We start from the raw sequence: 19,170 nt of genomic DNA on the forward strand, positions 1-19,170 counted from the left end.
TCCAATATCAAAGCACACAAGATGCATTACATCAGAGTTAATCTACCATCTGTTTGCAAAACCCAGACAGGTTTTATATGCTTTTTGAACCTTTTTATTATTATTTTTTTCAAGTCAGCGTCCGCATTCGTGATCATGTGTTTATTCAGACCAAGATTTCATCATGTTGAGCAGACACGGTTTGCTCTGGTTTATACTGACTGTGTAACCATAGTCAGCACTGGGTCAGTAAACTTTATTGGGTATGTCTACACTGCAATTAGACGCCCGCGGGGCTAGGGCTAAGAGGCTGTCCAACTGCGGTATTCAGGTTTGGTCTGCAGCCCAAACTCTGGGACTCTCCAATCTCGCAGGTCTTAGCCCCTTAGCCTTTTTGCGTTGGAGGGTTTGGGAATATTTGTTCCATTCTAAATATTGTTCTATATCACTGAAAACCAAACTGGTTTTTATTAATTATTACAGCAAATTCAGTTGATAGTTTAGTCACCTAAATTCAAGAGAAAATCTGTATTCTATTCAGTTCTTTGACAGTTTCCTAATTTACCACATCACAGGTAAAATGCTACATAAGTACACAGACAAGCCAAAAATGTATGATGAAAAGCAGACATATGCGAATCCATCAAACAGTATTCACTAGTTATAACACAAGCCTCATTTATGCACAAATCACAAACTTTGTTCTATGCTGCTGTTCAAATAATCTTTAAAACGTATTTGTATAAATTCTCATCAATGCAAGGCTGACTAAGCCTAAGAAAAAGCAAAGAATGTAATCAAAATTAATGGCAAGAAGTTAAGTATCGCCGAAAGCTTACCTTCAGCACTGATTGGTGTAGCCTGTACAGTGAATTCACTACAGCCACATTCCTTCTCTGTCCTTCTGTAAGGGGGCCAATCACTTGGCTGCCATCTCCTTGGGTGGACAGCTGCATTAAGTAAATAAATAAGCAAGTGATTTTAAAAATAGTATTATCAGAATGTCAACTCCTTTCTCTTGAAATAAAGTGAGACCTAAAAAGTAAAATTAGTTAAGCTGAGTGTTGCCTTTACTATTCAGAGCGGACGAAGTAGTATGTCATTTGTAGAAGACAATATCTTCCATTTAACCCATGACATATAAATGCATACATATTACACACACACACCTACATATTACACACACACTCACTCAGCCCAGGGTCCTAGAAGACTTGTACAAGCAGGGAGCAAGGGCTATCTCCTTCCTCTGCTCCTCCAACAGGTGCTGCCAAAGCAATTCACTTGGAGACACAGGCTCTCAGCAGTTTGCCCACTTCCATAATCTGAGACAGTAATTAGAGTGACTTGTCAAAGGGCACACTGTAAGTGGCAAAACAGCAAATAGAACCGTCTCCCAGTTCCCTACTCTAACCACAAGCCAAGCTTCTCCCTTCAATGCAGATTTTTGTTGTAATACACATTAGTAGTTTGACATACACATTAGTAGTTCAAATAAAGAAATATAAATGTCATGAATTACAAAAAACAAGCAAAACAAAACAAAAAGAACAGGAGAGTGTGACAGGGTGCTGATTAGAAAGACTGCAGAATCAGCTCCCTGCCATGCCAGCCCCATTTAAGTGAATAAAGTGGAGCTGGCTGGAAAGAACCTGCCCTAATTGGGGAATGAGAGCCAGCTGTCAGCCCAATTAGCCCAGGGCTATATAAGAGGCTGGGAAGAAGGAAGCCAGGGTGGTGGGACGGAGGAGAGCGAGGGAGTGCAGGCAGGCAGAAAGCCCTTCCCTCCCGGGTTCAGACACAAGGAACCCAGAGCTGTGTATGCTGTGAAGGTGGTGGGAGCACAAACTTGTAAATAAAAGCACCAGTGGTTCCGGAACCCGAGGGTCTCTGAGTGACTTTATCTGAGCATAATCGAGGCAGGAGCAGGAGGGCCAGCTGCACTTTGCTACAGAGAGGTTATCATGTGCTATTTCTAACATTAAAGGGAGTCCTTGAATAAATCACCACAGAGCAAAATCAAAGTTTATTCCAAAATAGAGAACACTGTCCCTTCACATTTAAAGTACATGAAGAATGTTTTCTTGGTCATACAAATGATGCTGAAATCATAGTACAAGGATCAGACATATGACCATTTAACTATGGTCCCATAAGGATATCACAGGGAATGTTTACTATTTAAAATAAAGTCAAATTTGGAAACATAACTTGAAATTTTCTTATACACCCAGTAAGGTGCAGAAACACAACATTCTGTTAAAAGAACTACACTGGTTTAAGTTGATTGAGTGAATCTTAAAAAAAAGATTGTCAAGCAATTACAGCAGGAATACTATTAATACAAAACTTCACTGAACTATGATTCTGTTATCATCTACATATATTCCAAGGCACAAGTTTATATTCAATTAAAGTCCCAGAGAAATAAGCCCAACGCTTAAGATCCTCCAGCAAGAAGGCATTAAAACCCCTGAACAAATAGTAAGTGACCTTTACTGAAATCTATTCAAACAACCTATTCATAGCTGCTCAGAAAATAGACAGTCAAAAATATATACGTGAGTAAAAATTTTAAAAACATTCTGAAAACACGTAGCACAAGCATAAAGAGAGAATACTTCTTAAAATGTTATAACACAATAAATCTTCATTAATGAAAGAATATTGCTTTAACTCATAGTTCTTCTAAGGATTTGAGCACTCAACATAAACATCAAAATAGCAAATGCATGCTGTAACAGGTTGACTTGCCTCTTTTAAGGCCTTGGGCCAGCCACCCTAGTTAGGAAATAGCCACACTTGAACACGGTTCACCTGTTTCCCCCTACAAAGGGCAGCAGGAAGCTGCAGAGAGACAGGGATGCTCAGAGAGAAAAATACAGTTACTTTTTTCGTAACTGGTGTTCTTTGAGATGTGTTGCTCATGTCCATTCCATTGTAGATGTGTGCGCTCCCCAATGCAGCAGTGCTGGAAGTTCTTCCCTCAGTGGTATCCATAGGGGACCGGCTTTGGTGCCCTCTGGAGTGGCGCGCACATGCCACAGTATAAGGGGCGCTGCCAGCTCCCCCCACCCTCAGTTCCTTCTTGCCAGACACTCCGACAATGGGGAAGGAGGTCGGGTCATGGAACGCACATGAGCTACACATCTCGAAGAACACCAGTTACGAAAAAGATAATTGTCTTTTCTTCTTCGAGTGCTTGCTCATGTCCATTTCATTGTAGGTGACTCCCAAAGCAGTACCACCGGAGGTGGGTAGGAGTTCATGGACATGTCGATTGCAACACAGCTCTGCCAAAGCCAACATCATCTCTGGCCTGCTGAGTGATAGCATAATGATTCATGAACGTGTGCACTGAGGACCATGTCGCAGCTCTTCATATGTCCTGGATAGGGACCTGTGCCAGGAAAGCTGTCAAAGATGCTTGCGCCTTTGTCAAATGAGCCCTCACTATTGGAGGGGGCACAGCCTGCGCTAACTTGTAGCAAGTGTGGATGCAGGTGGTGATCCAAGCTGAAATTCTCTGAGAGGACACTGGAAGACCACCTTTCATCCTGTCGGCTACTGCAAGAAAGAGCTGAGTCGACTTGCAGAAGGACTTGGTATACTCTAAGTAGAAAGCCAATGCCCGCCTGACATCCAGAGTATGCAGGCACCTCTCCTCGTTATTCGTGTGAGGCTTCAGATGTAACATGGGAAGGAAAATGTCCTGGTTGATGTGGAAGTGCGACATCACCTTCAGCAGGAAAGCTTGTAGAACACCGTGTATGGGGGCTCTAAAGTAAGAGCTCTAATCTCGGAGACTCACCTTGCTGAGGTAATGGCTACAAGGAATGCGACCTTCTATGACAGGTGGGAAAGGGAACACGAAGCCATAGGCTCAAATGGAGGGCCCGTGAGCCTAGAAAGGACCAGGTTGAGGTCCCATTGAGGAACCGGTTCCCAGACTGGTGGAAACAGTCTTTCAAGGCCTTTCAGGAACCTAGCCGTCATGTCATATGAAAAAAACGACCTACCCTGGACTCGAGGGAGGAAGGCCGATGTGGCTGCCAGGTGAACCTTGATTTAGGAAAGGGTGAGGCCCTGATGCTTTAGGTAAAGCAGGTAATCTAGAATGCACTGCAGCGATGACTGGGTCAGGGAGATATTCTGCTCCACCATCCAGGAGGAGAACTGCTTCCACTTTGCCAGGTAAGTGGTTCTTGTCGAGGGCTTTCTGCTCTCCAGGAGAACCTGTCGCACCTGACAAGAGCAGGCCAACTCCTCCGGGTTCAGCCATGCAGCATCCAAGCCTTGAGGTGGAGTGACGCGAGGTTTGGGTGCAGTAGCTGACCATGGTCCTGCAACAGCAGGTCTGGGCGGATGGGAAGTGTCTGCGGGGACGCTACGGACAGGTCCATGAGCATGCCGAACCACTGCTGGTGTGGCCAAGCTGGGGCAATCATGATGACCCAGGCCTTGTTCTTCATGATCTTCAAGAGGACCTTGCTGATTAGCGGAATAGGTGGGAAGGCGTAAAGCAGGTTCCCTGACCAGGACAGGAGAAAGACATCGGAAAGTAAGCCTCTGCCAAGGCCTTGCAAGGAGCAGAACACATGACACTTCCCATTCTGTCTGGTGGTGAACAGGTCCACTCGGGGAGTCCCCCCCTCAGGAAGAGCATCCTGACAACCTCCAAGTGAAAAGACCATTCATGGTGAGAGAAGAAGGACCTGCTGAGGTGATCTGCCAGCGTGTTCCTCATGCCGGGAGGGTGCGAGGCTTCCGGGTGGATCGCATGCTAGATGCAGAAGTCCCACAGACAGAGGGCCTCCTGGCACAGGACCGATGACCTGGCTCCTCCCTGTCCGTTGCCATAGAAAATGGAGGCCATGTTGTCCATCAGCACCTGCACCACCCGACTGGAGAGGTGGGGAAGGAACACCGTGCAAGCCAGCCGAATGGCCCTCAACTTCCTGACGTTTATATGATGCGCAAGCTCTTCCCTGGACCATAGGCCCTGCGTGCACAGTGTGCCCAGATGCACCCCTCACCCGAGGTCAGACGCATCCGATATTAGTGAGACCATGGGCCGCGGGCTTGCGAACTGCACACCTTCCAGTACCATCACTGGGTCAGACCAACATTGCAGGGCAGTAAGTATCCATGGCGGTATCGTAAGGATCTTGTTCAGGTGATGTCTGGCCGGGGAGTAAACAAACACCAGCCATAACTGAAGAGGGCAAAGCCCGAGCCTCGCATGTCGAATGACATATGTGCAGGCAGCCATGTGCCCTAGAGGTCTGAAGCAAACCCAGGCAGTGGTGTGTGGGTGGGCAGTGACACTTGCAATGAGCTCTGACATTGCCCTGAACCTTGCCTCCGGCAGAAAGGTTCTGGCCTGGGTCGAGTCTAGGACCGCTCCAATAAATTCTAGCCTTTGAACTGGAACCAATGTTGATTTTTGTTCGTTTATCAACAGGCCCAGTGCTTGGCAGGTGGCTTGTAACATCTCGATGCTGTGCTGAACCTGTCCTTCCAATCAGCCCTTTATGAGCCAATCGTCGAGGTACGGGAAGATCTGAATACCTTGACATCTGAGGTAGGCCACTACTACTGACATGCACTTTGTGAACACCCTTGGCGCCGAGGCTAAGCCAAAGGGAAGCACTGCACTGACTCAACCAGGAAGCGCAGGAACCTCCTGTGGCCGGGGAACATCGAAATGTGGAAGTATGCAGCATACCAGTCTCCGGGATCCGGGAACAGAATGATGGAGGCCAGAGAGACCATCTGGAACTTCAACTTCTTGAGATATTTGTTGAGGGTCTGCAGGTCCAGAATGGGGTGCAGGCCTCCTTTGGGATAAAAAAGTAGTGGAAGTAAAACCCTTTGGTGCTCGGGGACTTCCTCCACTGCTCCCACCCATAGGAGGTTTTGCACCTCCTGAATGTGGCAGATACTTATGAGAAGGGTCTCTGAAGAGGGATGAGGAAGAGGGATAGAAGGGGGGTATAGAAATGAACTGGAGGGTATAACCCCTTGCCACTGGGCTGAGGACAGGGCTCTGAACAGGGCTGGCTCCCAAATCTATGGGGCTGTTGCGGCTTAAACTCTTCCTCACCGGGCCTGGCATGTAGAGGCCCAGGGAGCACAAGGTGGCCCTAGAATCTTTCAGGCCATGTAATTTATCATCTGTTTGTTCTGAAAACAGGGCCAGGCTATCGAATGGGAGGTCCTGGATGGATTGTTGGACCTCCATTGAGAGACCCGACGACTGGAGCCAGGACGCATGCCTCATCGAAATGGCCGAAGTCTTGGTCCAGGCCGCAGAGTCCGCAGCAGCCGAGGCTGCCCGGAGGGCTGCTCTGGCCACCGCCGTGCCCTTGTCGAGGATAGCCAGGAATTCTTTCCTGGGCTCCTCCTGCAGCGAGTCCGCAAACTTAGCCATCAACTGCCATATATTGAAGTCATAGCAGCCGAGCAGGCCTTGATGGTTGGCCACCCTCAGTTGGAGGCTTGAAATAGAATAAACTTTTCGACCAAATAGATCGAGCCTCCTTATTTTTCAGCGTCGAACCCGGTTGACCCTGCCTATCGCGCTCACTGGCCACGGATACCACTAGCAAGCTTGGGGCCGGGTGGGTATACAAATCCTCATATCCTTTAGCAGGAACAAAGTATACCTCTATCCCGATATAACACGAATTTGGATATAACGTGGTAAAGCAGTGTTCCAGGGGGGCGGAGCTGCGCACTCCGGTGGATCAAAGCAAGTTCGATATAACGCGGTTTCACCTATAACACGGTAAGATTTGTTGGCTCCCGAGGACAGCGTTATATCGAGGTAGAGGTGTATTTTCTTTCTGTCCATTTGGTGATTGGGGGCAGGGAGGAGGGTGTCTGCCACAGGGCCTTAGTAATTTTTGCCACTTCTTCGTGCACTGGGGCCAATGGCTCTCGGTGCTGCGGCTCCTGTGACCTGTGGTGGCACTCAGCAGATCTTCGATGGTATCCCGGTGATCTACGCTTCGCGCTTAGAGAGCGTTGCCACTCCGTAGACCTGGAGCGGGAGCGAGAGGATCAACGTCTTGGAGACCACTGATGCATTCACGGCGATCCGTAACGGCTCTCTGACGGCCAGTGACGGGGCTCCGGGGACCGACGTTTGGATCCTCCGGAATGGCGCCTTGAACTGGGGGACCGCCTTGGACACCCCCGGCACCAAGGCTCTGGGGACCGGCGTGCCTCCGCAGGTCTGCACCCAACCACCGGCATTCAATGCCCTGAGCCCGAAAAGCGCTGCCTAGAGTCAGGGGACCGACGCTGGGAACTCTGGCAGGTAAGCGAACTGGCATCCGGGGGTTAGTGGCGCTGCTCGGGCAAGCGCTGTTGGGGCACTCCCCGGAGCGGGGAGTGGTGCCACACTGATGGAGAACGTTGGAAGGGGCCCATGGCAGGCTTACCCCTCTAACAGGGCACCTCCGAGGCTGGGGTGAGGGCGGCTCTGGAAGGGACAATCTGTCCGTAGCGGCCTGAAAGGCGTCTGGTGTAGACGGCACCGCCAGGTGCTGAGTGTCTCTGCCACTACCCGGGGTGGCGGGCAGGTCTCGAGCCGAGCTCGACAGCTCATCTGCCACTGGAGCCTGGCCACCAACCGGAGGCGACAAGCTGCCCCTTGCGGGACTTTATTCTCCTCCGGCTCTCTCCTTCGCTTTACGGGTTCCAGGAGAACATCCCCTACTGGCCCTTTCTCTGCTTCTTAGCCGGTACCAGGGATGAGCATCAGCATTGGTTGGATGTCGGTGCTGGCGGCGCACTCCGCACCGAGGCCGTGGTGCTTGGCGCAGAGTATGATCTCCTCAGCTCCAAGGCCTGTGCAAGGGCTGACTCCATAAGGAGCGCTTGGAAACGAATGTCCCGCTCCTTCTTGGTACGTGGCCTGAAGCTTTTACAAATATGACACTTGTCGTTCATGTGGGCTTCCCACAGCTTCTATGGGGGTCGCTGACTGGCATGGACTTTTTGCAGCAGTCACAAGGTTTGAAGCTTGTGGACCAGGGCATGCCCCATCCCAAGGCTAAGTCCCATATGGGACTATCTAACTATTTTCTACTAACACTAAGGGAACTATTACCTAAACTACTTAAAACAACTATATACAATCAAACCACCACTGTGGCGCTGTAGGAGAAGTAGCTTCCAGAAGCAAGAAGACACTCCAGCACCATCACTGGCGGTAAGAAGGAACTGAGGGTGGGGGGAAGCCAGTACCACCCCTTATACCGCGGCATACACACGCCACTCAAGAGGGCGCCAGAGCCAGTCCCCTAAGGATACCATTGAGGGGAAAACTTCTGGCACCGGTGCACGTGGAGAGCACACACACCTACAATAGAATGGACATGAGCAAGCACTCGAAGAAGAACAAGCAGAGTCAATGGCTGATGGGAGTAAGTAGTCTCTAGTAGGGAACTTGGAGTTTTCAGAGAAACAGCTCTAGTCAGAGAAGGCCTGGAAGACCCCCAGCAGGAAGTCTGGGGGTATGGACTAAATGAGGATTTGAGAACTTTAATTTTGAATATTTTGTGATACTAATAAATCTAGCCCAAGGGTTCTAAGTTGCTAAATATGCAAAGAGTTTGGGTGGAATTTAAGTCTTTTGAAGGAGAGATTGAGGCAGGGCACAAGGGGGCATGAGGGAGGTGACCTACACGATGACACATGGTATGACTAAATTAGCCAGTATTTAACTAACATCCTACAAATATTAATTTTAGGCAACTTTTCATTCATATGCAAGTATGTAGTGATATAGCATTACAACTAGTCTGTCTTGAGTCCTTATCCACCACATTTCTTGCAACAAAATCAGTTCAATCCAAATTCTCCAGAATTAAGAGTCCATCTCAACTGAGGTTTCTCACATCTTTTCAAAGAGAAAAAATGTACCTTCTCCTAATGCCTCAGAAATAGTCTGGCCTCCAAAAACTATCCTCAGAGTAGCAGAAGTAAACTTGGTGCCTCATATGTCGGCAGTTCTTTTCTTTCCTGATGAGAGCAACCATGTAATCTGGCTTCACTTCCATCTCACTCCCTGATATTTCAACTTCAAGAGACCTGACTGATTTTAAGAATTTTGCTCTGACAACAACATTTTCACAGATTAATAACAAAACAGACTTGTGTTGAGTTAAAGTGGTAAATCAGTGTGCTGAGGTTATGGTTTAGACTTTTACCAGCCATTTAGTGCTCAATCATCATCAACAAGGCAGGAAATGCAGCTAATCTGGGAAGAATAACAAACTTTCCGGTGAATGCATTTTTTTAGTCAGTTGTTATTAGACTTGCCCCGTCCAGCTGTGCTTGCTGGAGGATCAGCTGAGTCTTTTGAAGTAACTTTAAAATTGGACCCACACAGATAGAGAAAATTCTCTCTACCTGATGCAGTTTGGCTTTTAGACATTTTGAAACCACATGGCAATGGCTCCTCAGCTCTTGATGAAAGAACCTAACTTCAGGGAACTGATACAGGAAAAATAACCTTTCTGCAGGAACATGCAACTCATGCACTCAGCAACTGTTGTGCAAAACTCGACAGACATCAACAAAAAATGCTTTAAAACAATATTTTTCTAAAATTATTCATTTTTTTAGTTCTTTCAAATAATCAACTTGATTTCAATAGAAGGATTTGCTGAGCCCTTGCAGATTGTAAACTACTATCAGTTTGAAGCACGGAGCTGGTAAATCTTTACCACAGTGAATAACATTTGAAACCCAGCTGTACTGGGTTCACTGAGGCTGCCTTTAGGGAGACATGCTACGAGACAACTAAGATCCATTGGACATAAGCCCCAACATTTGTAGCTTGGTATGAACTGTCAGCTGCTGTCTCTTGTCTATCCTTGCTGACACACTGGTGATTTCTAGGATCCTCTCCTGAGGCAGGAAGGCTTTGAGGGTTGATCTGTGTCTAGTGGGGCTTCTACATACTCCATTTGTTGCCAGGTAAGTTGGGACTTTGGGTCATTTAACAGGACTCCAACATGCTTGTCATCACTCAGACTGATTTTCTGAAACCCTCTGGGATGATGTCCTCGATCAGCCACTTTATTTATCTAGAGAAACACATGCACTACCATGCTATGCAGGTAGGCTATTATTATTATTACCCTAAGCATGTCATGAAAATACGTGGAGCAGATGCTAGACCAAAGAGCAAGAGAAGACTTTGGTAGTGCTGTTCCTCTTCAACACATCTTAGATACACGAGGCTATTTTCCAGGTAAGTGTCTGCAAGGTCCAAAGCATTTTGCCTGTTGCCTTCCTCTAAGACAGACATGATGCCTCCACCAGGGCAACCATATGGAACTCATCTTTGATCAGATCTTGATTCCATTCCCTAAGATCTAGGGTGCGCTAGAGCCTTCCCGTCTTTTTGGCTACCTGAAATGATTTGTGTTGAAGCAGGCATCAGAGCTCTGAGAAAAAGCAGTTGCCAAAACAAAGGAGATACCAAAAAGTCGGAAGTGCCTAAGACAATAGCTAGAATATATGGTACAGCCACGTGGGACATAACTGGAGGGTAAGGTTTAAAAGGGAACCTAAAGGAAACATGAGAAGCAGTGCTGAGATGCAGAACAATGGGCAATGACCAACAAGAGGAGCACCTTTGCCATCATGGTCAAGAAAGAACTTGCTAGAACATTTAGAAAGCAGCATTTATGCTCGTAGTTTGTGATGTAGTATGCCCATATGAACAACACTAGTGAAAGAATGTTAAAACTGGTGAAATGATTTTAGCTGTGCTAGCTGAAATTAGTACAATCTTGGGATGGCCTGAGCTGCTTTTAACAGAGTCTGATCTTGTCTTGCAAAAAATAAGGAGTATACTAATCAGAATGTTCCTAACTTAAAAAGTGAGAGTCTTGTCATATGACCCAAATCTGTTCTGAATAACATAACGGTTTGGGGAAAAGAAGAGCTAGTGCCCATACAGCTGGGGCAGAAGGCTTCTTGAAAGAGACAATTAAAGCTTCCTAGAAGAAACAGAAGGGAAACAAAATGTGAATGAGTGTGAGATTGAAATTAACAGGTGAGAGTCCAACAACTGTGCTAGCCAATATGTAGTCACAAAAACATTCAGAGAGAAAGCTAGTCTGGAAGTGAAAAGTTTTTTCTCAGACCTTATTCAGTAGAAGTTGAGGGCTGACAACTCAGTACTGGGTAAATCTGCCATTCACTAAAGAACTCAGAGAAAGGCACTCTGTACTTTAAGACATCTGAGGGGATCTACCAGTTCCTGTGGGGAGCCCATGTCTACATACAGACAGGGAAAGCCATGCACCAGTACCTGGGACCAGGCTGGGGACATGAACCAAGTCAAACCGAACATAAGCAGAGGATCCAGCCCTACATCTCCAGCTAGCTGCCTTACCTTATTCCTGAGACTACCTTGGACAGAAGATAAGTATGACTCCACAATCATTAAGTACTAAAAACCTAGTTGGAGTAACATCTAAGACTTTCCTTCTTAGTATCCAGCCAAGAATTCTTTAAATACATAAAAACACAAAGTTGTAATCTGAAAGACCCTGCAACCTGTGTGAGAAAAGACAGAATAACTGATAAATAACTTTTTACATTTTAATGGTGTACTTGAATAATGCAATAAGAAAATTTTGCCTAATTTGAGCCTTGGTTTCTGTAACTGATAATGAATGAAATGCTGCAAATTGAATGAAATGTGAATCTGCATTTTGGTAGGTTCTGTAGTGCAATGCAGGAACTTTCAGAATTGCATTATGTTGTCCTATGGGATTTTTTAAAATTAATTTCTTGCTTTTAACAGGTAGTAATGAAAAAAGAATTTAGTTTACTACGTGGGTGGAGTCTTGAGTTCTCTGTCTGGCACTATACTAAATGTTAACTAATTTGGACTTTTTCTGTAGGAAAAGTCAGCTTTCTGATAAAACTTTCCAAGAGTTTAGGACTTTGTTTAACTTGAATTTCAAGTGAATAATAGCCCCTACCATGTTTGACAGTGAGTCGGGAGGAGGGGCTAGCTTGCATTCTGTCTTGCTACCACTGCCCTCAAGGGTCAAAAAACCTGAGCAAGGAGGCACAGTCAGTCTCATATTAAAGAGCTAAGATCTTGAAGCAAGTATCTTCCACAGATGGTATTTTTACAGAACTCCATTTACTTTCTTTCTCCATCATAAACTACCTCTGCAAATCCCCTCTTTTAAAGGACTAACTAGTAGCATCATAATCGAGGAGGAGTGCTGAAGAGAGCTTAATCAAACTAAGACTGAAGCAGTGCCCTCCCAGCAGAGCATCTGATCTAGCTCTAGGATCAAGAGCATAATATTTTGTGAAAGCATGACTTGAACTCCAATTGTTCTTCTGATATTTTTCAAGAATAGACACATTCCTGATGGTCATGCTCTTATAGAATGAACTTAATCCATCCAGTACTTGGACTTCTGCTTGATCATAACAAGTTATTATAAAACACATAATCCATTTAGAAAGCTTCTGATTCAACAGGGCTAGGTCCTTCAATTTCTCCCCATAAACTATAAATAATTGGGAAGATTTACAATTAGGTTTAGTGATTGCAAAAGATGTCCTTTTATCATCTGATCTGTGTAATTTCACCCTGTGTAATTTCTCTGGCAAGAATAAAGCATTTATTGGCATCAGTTTACCTATTTATAAGAAAATCTGCTGCCACTGAAAGCAAAAATTTTATGTGAGGTTTTAAACCATATTAACTTTGTTGAATACAGTATAAATAGAACTGGCCATAAGCATCTGCAACTCACTCTTTCTCCCAGCTGATGTTCTGGCCACAAAAAGAGCCATTAGCAAAAAGAGTAGGTAATCTCCCAGAGTTTTAAAAGTTAAAAGTTAAATTCAAGTGCCAAGGGTTTATGAGGTCCCAGACAGGTGAAAATAAGTTTTAGAGATCTAAAAAAATTTTAAAAGAGCTCATAACGAAAGAGTGAGAAGGGATCCAACAGCCTCAAATCCATAAATAACAATAGCTGCTATATGAATATATCGATGACAAAGATAACCCTGAATCTTTCAGAAACCACCGATATTCTAAGATATGGAGAACAGAACAAATCTCAGGTTTCTCCTAACAATGTAAAAACCACAGTATAAGAAGTTTCTACTTCACCACATAGGATTCTCTTGTAGAAGGTCTGGATTCCCTAAGAAACGTTTTTACCCTTTCAAAAAAAAATGAAAACATTTATTTTCTACTGACTCAGGGCTTGGCTACACTTGCAAGTTAGAGCGCACTAAAGCCGCCCAGTGCGCTCTAACTCACTCCCCGTCCACACTGGCAAGGAACGTAGAGCGCTCTGACTCCGTGGCTAGAGCGCTCCTGGTACTCCACCTTGGCAAGAGGAATAACGTCTGATGCGACTTGGCTGAGATGCCCCAGCAACAGTGTGAACGAGGTGTTGCATTACTGTGCTCTGATTGACCTCTGGAAACGTCCCATAATGCCCTTATATCAAGTGGCCACTCTTGTAATTGTTTTGAACTTGGCTGTAGGAATGCGGATATGCCCTTTCAAAGCTCCGTTTCTGACAGCCGGCATGCTTATCTGCTCCGAGACAAAGCAAACATTACTTAGGAATGTTGCTTGCTGTCAGTGTGAGAGAGAGAGAGGCGGGGGGGAGGGCAGTCTGAACTTACAAGACAGCATGCAGACACACTCTCAGCACCCCAAAAACCCACTCTCTCTCCCCCCACATACACACAACACACTTCCTGTCACACTCCACCCCACCCCCCACATTTGAAAAGCACGTTGCAGCCACTTGAACGCTGGGATAGCTGCCCATAATGCACCGCTCCCAATGCCGCTGCCAGTGCCACAAATGTGGCCACGCCAGTGCACTTGCAGCTGTCAGTGTGGACAGACTGCAGTGCTTTCCCTACTGCGCTCTCCGAAGGCAGGTTTAACTCAAAGCGCTCTACATCTGCAAGTGTAGCCAAGCCCTCAGAAACTTCAAGATACTGATAGGGAATCTGGCCCTCCTTTTGAGATGAGAGATCTGAAAATAATGGAAGAAAATTGATTTTGTGTACATGGCTAATGGATCTGAATACCGCACTGGCAAGAGTCACACTGGACCATTTAAAATCACCTGAGCTTTTTCTCAATTTATCTTAACATCTTTAGGGCTGGAGGAAATGAAAGGAAGGCAGATAGCAGCCTTCCTCTAATGGAAAAAGAAAACATTCCTCTCTAACTCCAGTTGTTTGCTTGCCCTGGAACAAAACTTCTTGGACAAGATATTCAGTAGTATCTAGTGGTTTTGGGTGCCCAAATGGTGAGACACATTGAAGAGACCCTGATTTTCATAAGATGTTTGGCACCCACCCTCTGAAAGTCAGCACCTTTAAGATATCTTGAAAAAAACAGGCACCCAAAAACTGAGGCACTCAAATTCACTAGTCACAATTGAAAATCTTGGCTCTTGCATTTGGTGTTTTGCCAGTCTGAGGTTTGCCCCTGTCATAACTATAAAGGGAAGGGTAACAGCTCTCCTGTGTACAGTACTAAAATCCCTCCTGGTCAGAAACTCCAAAATCCTTTTACCTGTAAAGGGTTAAGAAGCTCGGATAACCTGGCTGACACCTGACCCAGAGGACCAATAAGGGGACAAGATACTTTCAAATCTTGGGGGGGGGGGGAAAAGGCTTTTGTGTGTGCTCTTTGTTTTAAGGGGTAGTTCGCTCTTGGGACTGAGAGGGACCAGACATCAATCCAGGTTCTCCCCATCTTTCTAAACAAGTCTCTTTTATTTCAAAATTGTAAGTAAAAGCCAGGCAAGGCGTCTTAGATTTACTTTGTTTTCTGAACTTGTAAATGTACCTTTTACTAGAGTGCTTATCTTTGTTTGCTACACTTTGAACCTAAGACAGAGGGGAGTCCTCTGAGCTCTTTAAGTTTGATTACCCTGTAAAGTTATTTTCCATACTGATTTTACAGAGATGATTTTTACCTTTTTCTTTAATTAAAAGCCTTCTTTTTAAGAACCTGATTGATTTCTCCTTGTTTTAAGATCCAAAGGGGGTTTGGATCTGTATTCACCAGGAGTTGGTGAAAGGAAGGAGGGGGGAAGGGTCAATTTCTCCTTGTTTAAGATCCAAGGAGTTTGGATCTGTATTCACCAGGGAATTGGTGAAAGGTTTCTCAAGGCTTCCCAGGGAGGGAATTCTTGAGATGGTGGCAGCGGACCAGAGCTAAGCTGGTAGATAAGCTTAGAAGTTTTCATGCAGGCCCCTACATTTGTACCCTAAAGTTCAAAGTGGGGATACAGCCTTGACATGGTGGCACAGCGGTGGGATCGTTTTAAACCCAAAAGCCAGTAAGAGATTTTTTTTTCCTTCTAGCTGCTTGGAGAGCAGAGCTGAAGGTAGATGCATATCTTATCTCTCCTTGCCTGAAGGCAGAGGTGTTAAGTTTTTTTTAACGAGGGGCTTTGTTAAGAGAAGGGTTCAAAGTGAGTAGACTTTGACTGGTAAAGACCATTTACAAGCTGAATTGTTTTTTTTTTCTTTTTACATCCTCGGAAGTAGCTAGTTAGAAAGTCTCTGTTAACTCAGCAGCACTCAGCAGGAGCCAGAGCTAAGTACATCCCAGTTTCAGTCAACTGCAGAGGGTGTGACCCAGCACAAGAAAACCAGGAAAATGACTACCAAAGAAGAAAAAGCTAAAGAGGAGGCCCACAAGAGAGCTATGGAGCTGAAAGAAAAAGAGATAGAGCTGAGAGACAGAGAAGAGAAAGCCAAAGAGGGGGCCCACAAGAGAGAGATGGAGCTGGAGAAAGCCAAAGAGGGGGCCCACAAGAGAGAGATGGAGCTGAGAGACAGAGAAGAGAAAGCCAAAGAGGAGGCCCACAAGAGAGAGATGGAGCTGGAAAAAGCCAAAGAGGAGGCCAAACAGGAGGCCCACAAAAGAGAGATGGAGCTGAAAGGAAAAGAGATGGAGCTGGAAAAAGCCAAAGAGGAGGCGAAAGAAAAAGAAAGGCAGCATGAACTGGAAGCAGCAAGTGCTAGGCAGGATGCATCAAACCATCCTAGCAACTCCTCTCCAGGTACCCCTTCCCATCCCAGGAAATTCCCCACCTACAAGGCAGGCGATGATGCTGAGGCCTTCTTAGAAAATTTTGAAAGGGCCTGCCTTGGATACAGCATCCCTCCAACCCAGTACATGGTAGAGCTGAGGCCGCAGCTCAGTGGACCCTTAGCAGAGGTGGCGGCTGAAATGCCTAAGGAACACATGAACAGTTATGAACTTTTTAAAAACAAGGCCAGACTCAGAATGGGGCTAACACCTGAGCATGCCCGTCGGCGGTTCAGAGCCCTAAGGTGGAAACCAGATGTGTCATTTACCCGGCATACCTACCACATTGACAAAAATTGTGATGCCTGGGTATCAGGAGCAAATGTTAAATCTCTGGAAGATCTGCTTTCCCTAGTAAAAATGGAGCAGTTTTTAGAGGGTGTTCCTGAGGAAATAGAAAGGTACATCCTAGATAGGAAGCCCAAAACTGTAACCGAGGCGGGGGAAATTGGAGCCAAATGGGTGGAGGTGACAGAAAAGAAAAAAGCTAGTAGCAGTTGGAGCGAATATCAGAAGGGGCAAGCCGAAACAAAACCTTATCACCGGGGACAACCCAAGGCCCCACCCACATCCCAAGGGAAACCCCAGACGCCTTCTCACCCCACCACACCAGTCTCCATCAACCAACATCGCCCCGGTGATACCTTAGCAGGGCGATGTTTTAAATGTAATGAACTGGGGCATATAAAGGCTCACTGCCCCAAGAACCCCAACCGATTACAGTTCATTACACCCCAATCACACCAAAGATCCCCAGACCCAGATGCCTCTCTCATACCCGCGGAGCGAAGGGAAACCTTGAGAGTGGGCGGAAAGAAGGTTATCGCTTGGAGGGACACAGGGGCACAAGTGTCAACTATCCACCAATCCCTAGTGGACCCCAAACTCATCAACCCGGAGGCTACAGTGACAATTCAACCCTTCGTGTCACAGTCTGTAACCTTGCCTACAGCCAAGTTGCATGTCCAGTACAAGGGCTGGTCAGGAATGTGGACTTTTGCAGTCTATGACAATTATCCCATTCCCATGCTACTGGGGGAAGACTTGGCCAACCATGTAAAGCTAGCCAAGAGGGTGGAAATAGTCACCCGCAGCCAGGCTAAGCAAGCTTTCACCCCCATCCCTGTTCCTGAGCCGTCCACCAGGGCCCCGTCTGTGTTACCGGAGACCCAAACACAGGTGGTGGAACCGGATCCCCTGCCAACGACTGCAACAGCCGTAGTGGATCCAATCCCAGAGACCCAGCCAAAGCCAGGCCCGGAACCGGAACTGGCAATGCAACCAGCACCAGAACCATTGCCAGCACTGAGTCCAGCGCTTGCAACCCCATCTACAACTCCAATGCCAGAGGACACCAGCGAGCCTGAACTGGCGGAAGCAGCAGATAACCTTACCCAAGAGGCTCAGCCAGAGCCTGAGATACCACATAGTACACCAGCGGGCAGCGGTTCACAGTCAATGGAAAAAACCCCAGCCCCTACATCGCTTCCAGAGGGACCAAGCCCCAGTCCACAGTCCAAGGAGGAACTGATGTCTCCAGCATCAAGGGAACAGTTCCAGGCCGAGCAGGAAGCAGATGACAGCCTTCAGAAAGCTTGGGAGGCGGCGCGGAGCACCCCACCGCCTCTCAGCTCTTCTAACCGATCCCGGTTTGTTGTAGAACAAGGACTTTTATACAAGGAGACTCTTTCTGGTGGGCACCAGGAAGACTGGCATCCTCAAAGACAGTTGGTAGTTTCCACTAAGTATCGGGTAAAGCTCTTGAGCTTAGCCCATGATCATCCCAGTGGCCATTCTGGGGTGAACAGAACCAAAGACCGGTTGGGGAAGTCCTTCCACTGGGAGGGAATGGGCAAGGACGTTGCTAATTATGTCCGGTCTTGTGAGGTGTGCCAACGAGTGGGAAAGCCCCAAGACCAGGTTAAAGCCCCTCTCCAGCCACTACCCATAATTGAGGTCCCATTTCAGCGAGTAGCTGTGGATATTCTGGGTCCTTTCCCAAAGAAGACACCCAGAGGAAAGCAGTACGTACTGACTTTCATGGATTTTGCTACCCGATGGCCGGAAGCTATACCCTTAAGCAACACCAAGGCTAAAAGTGTGTGCCAGGCATTAGCAGACATTTTTGCCAGGGTAGGTTGGCCCTCCGACATCCTTACAGACTCGGGATCTAATTTCCTGGCAGGGAACATGAAAAACCTGTGGGAAGCTCATGGGGTGAATCACTTGGTTGCCACCCCTCATCAAAATCAAACCAATGGTCTGGTGGAGAGGTTTAATGGAACTTTGGGGGCCATGATACGTAAATTTGTAAATGAACACTCCAATGATTGGGACCTAGTATTGCAGCAGTTGCTTTTTGAATACAGGGCTGTACCACATCCCAGTTTAGGGTTTTCACCATTTGAACTTGTGTATGGCCGCGAGGTTAAGGGGCCATTACAGTTGGTGAAGCAGCAATGGGAGGGGTTTACGCCTTCTCCAGGAACTAACATTCTAGACTTTGTAAACAACCTACAAAACACCCTCCGACACTCTTTAGCCCTTGCTAAAGAAAACCTAAAGGATGCTCAGAAAGAGCAAAAGGCCTGGTATGATAAACATTCCAGAGAACGGTCCTTCAAAGTAGGAGACCAAGTCATGGTCTTAAAGGCGCTCCAGGCCCATAAAATGGAAGCGTCGTGGGAAGGACCATTCACGGTCCAGGAGCGCCTAGGAGCTGTTAACTATCTCATAGCCTCCCCCACCTCCAACATAAAGCCTAAGGTATACCATGTTAATTCTCTTAAGCCCTTTTATTCCAGAGAATTAAACGTTTGCCAGTTTACAGCCCAGGAAACAGATGACGCGGAGTGGCCTGCAGGTGTCTACTACGAAGGAAAAAGGAATGGTGGCGTGGAAGAGGTGAACCTCTCCACGACCCTGGGACGTCTGCAGCGACAGCAGATCAAGGAGCTGTGCACAAGCTTTGCACCGATTTTCTCAGCCACTCCAGGACGGACCGAACGGGCATACCACTCCATCGACACAGGTAATGCTCACCCAATTAG

General features: G+C 46.6%; 1 protein-coding gene across 1 annotated transcript in view; it reads right to left on the reverse strand.

The window, feature by feature from the left end:
• The window catches only part of COG5 (component of oligomeric golgi complex 5), a 367,764-nt gene that overhangs the window by 42,635 nt on the left and 305,959 nt on the right, over window positions 1-19,170 (reverse strand). The window contains exon 15 of the mRNA XM_065401879.1: window positions 819-929. Within this exon, the coding sequence (XP_065257951.1) occupies window positions 819-929 (111 nt within the window). The remainder of the gene's footprint in view (window positions 1-818; window positions 930-19,170) is intronic.

This window comes from Emys orbicularis, chromosome 1 (genome assembly GCF_028017835.1).
Source record: "Emys orbicularis isolate rEmyOrb1 chromosome 1, rEmyOrb1.hap1, whole genome shotgun sequence".
NCBI lineage: Eukaryota > Metazoa > Chordata > Testudines > Emydidae > Emys > Emys orbicularis.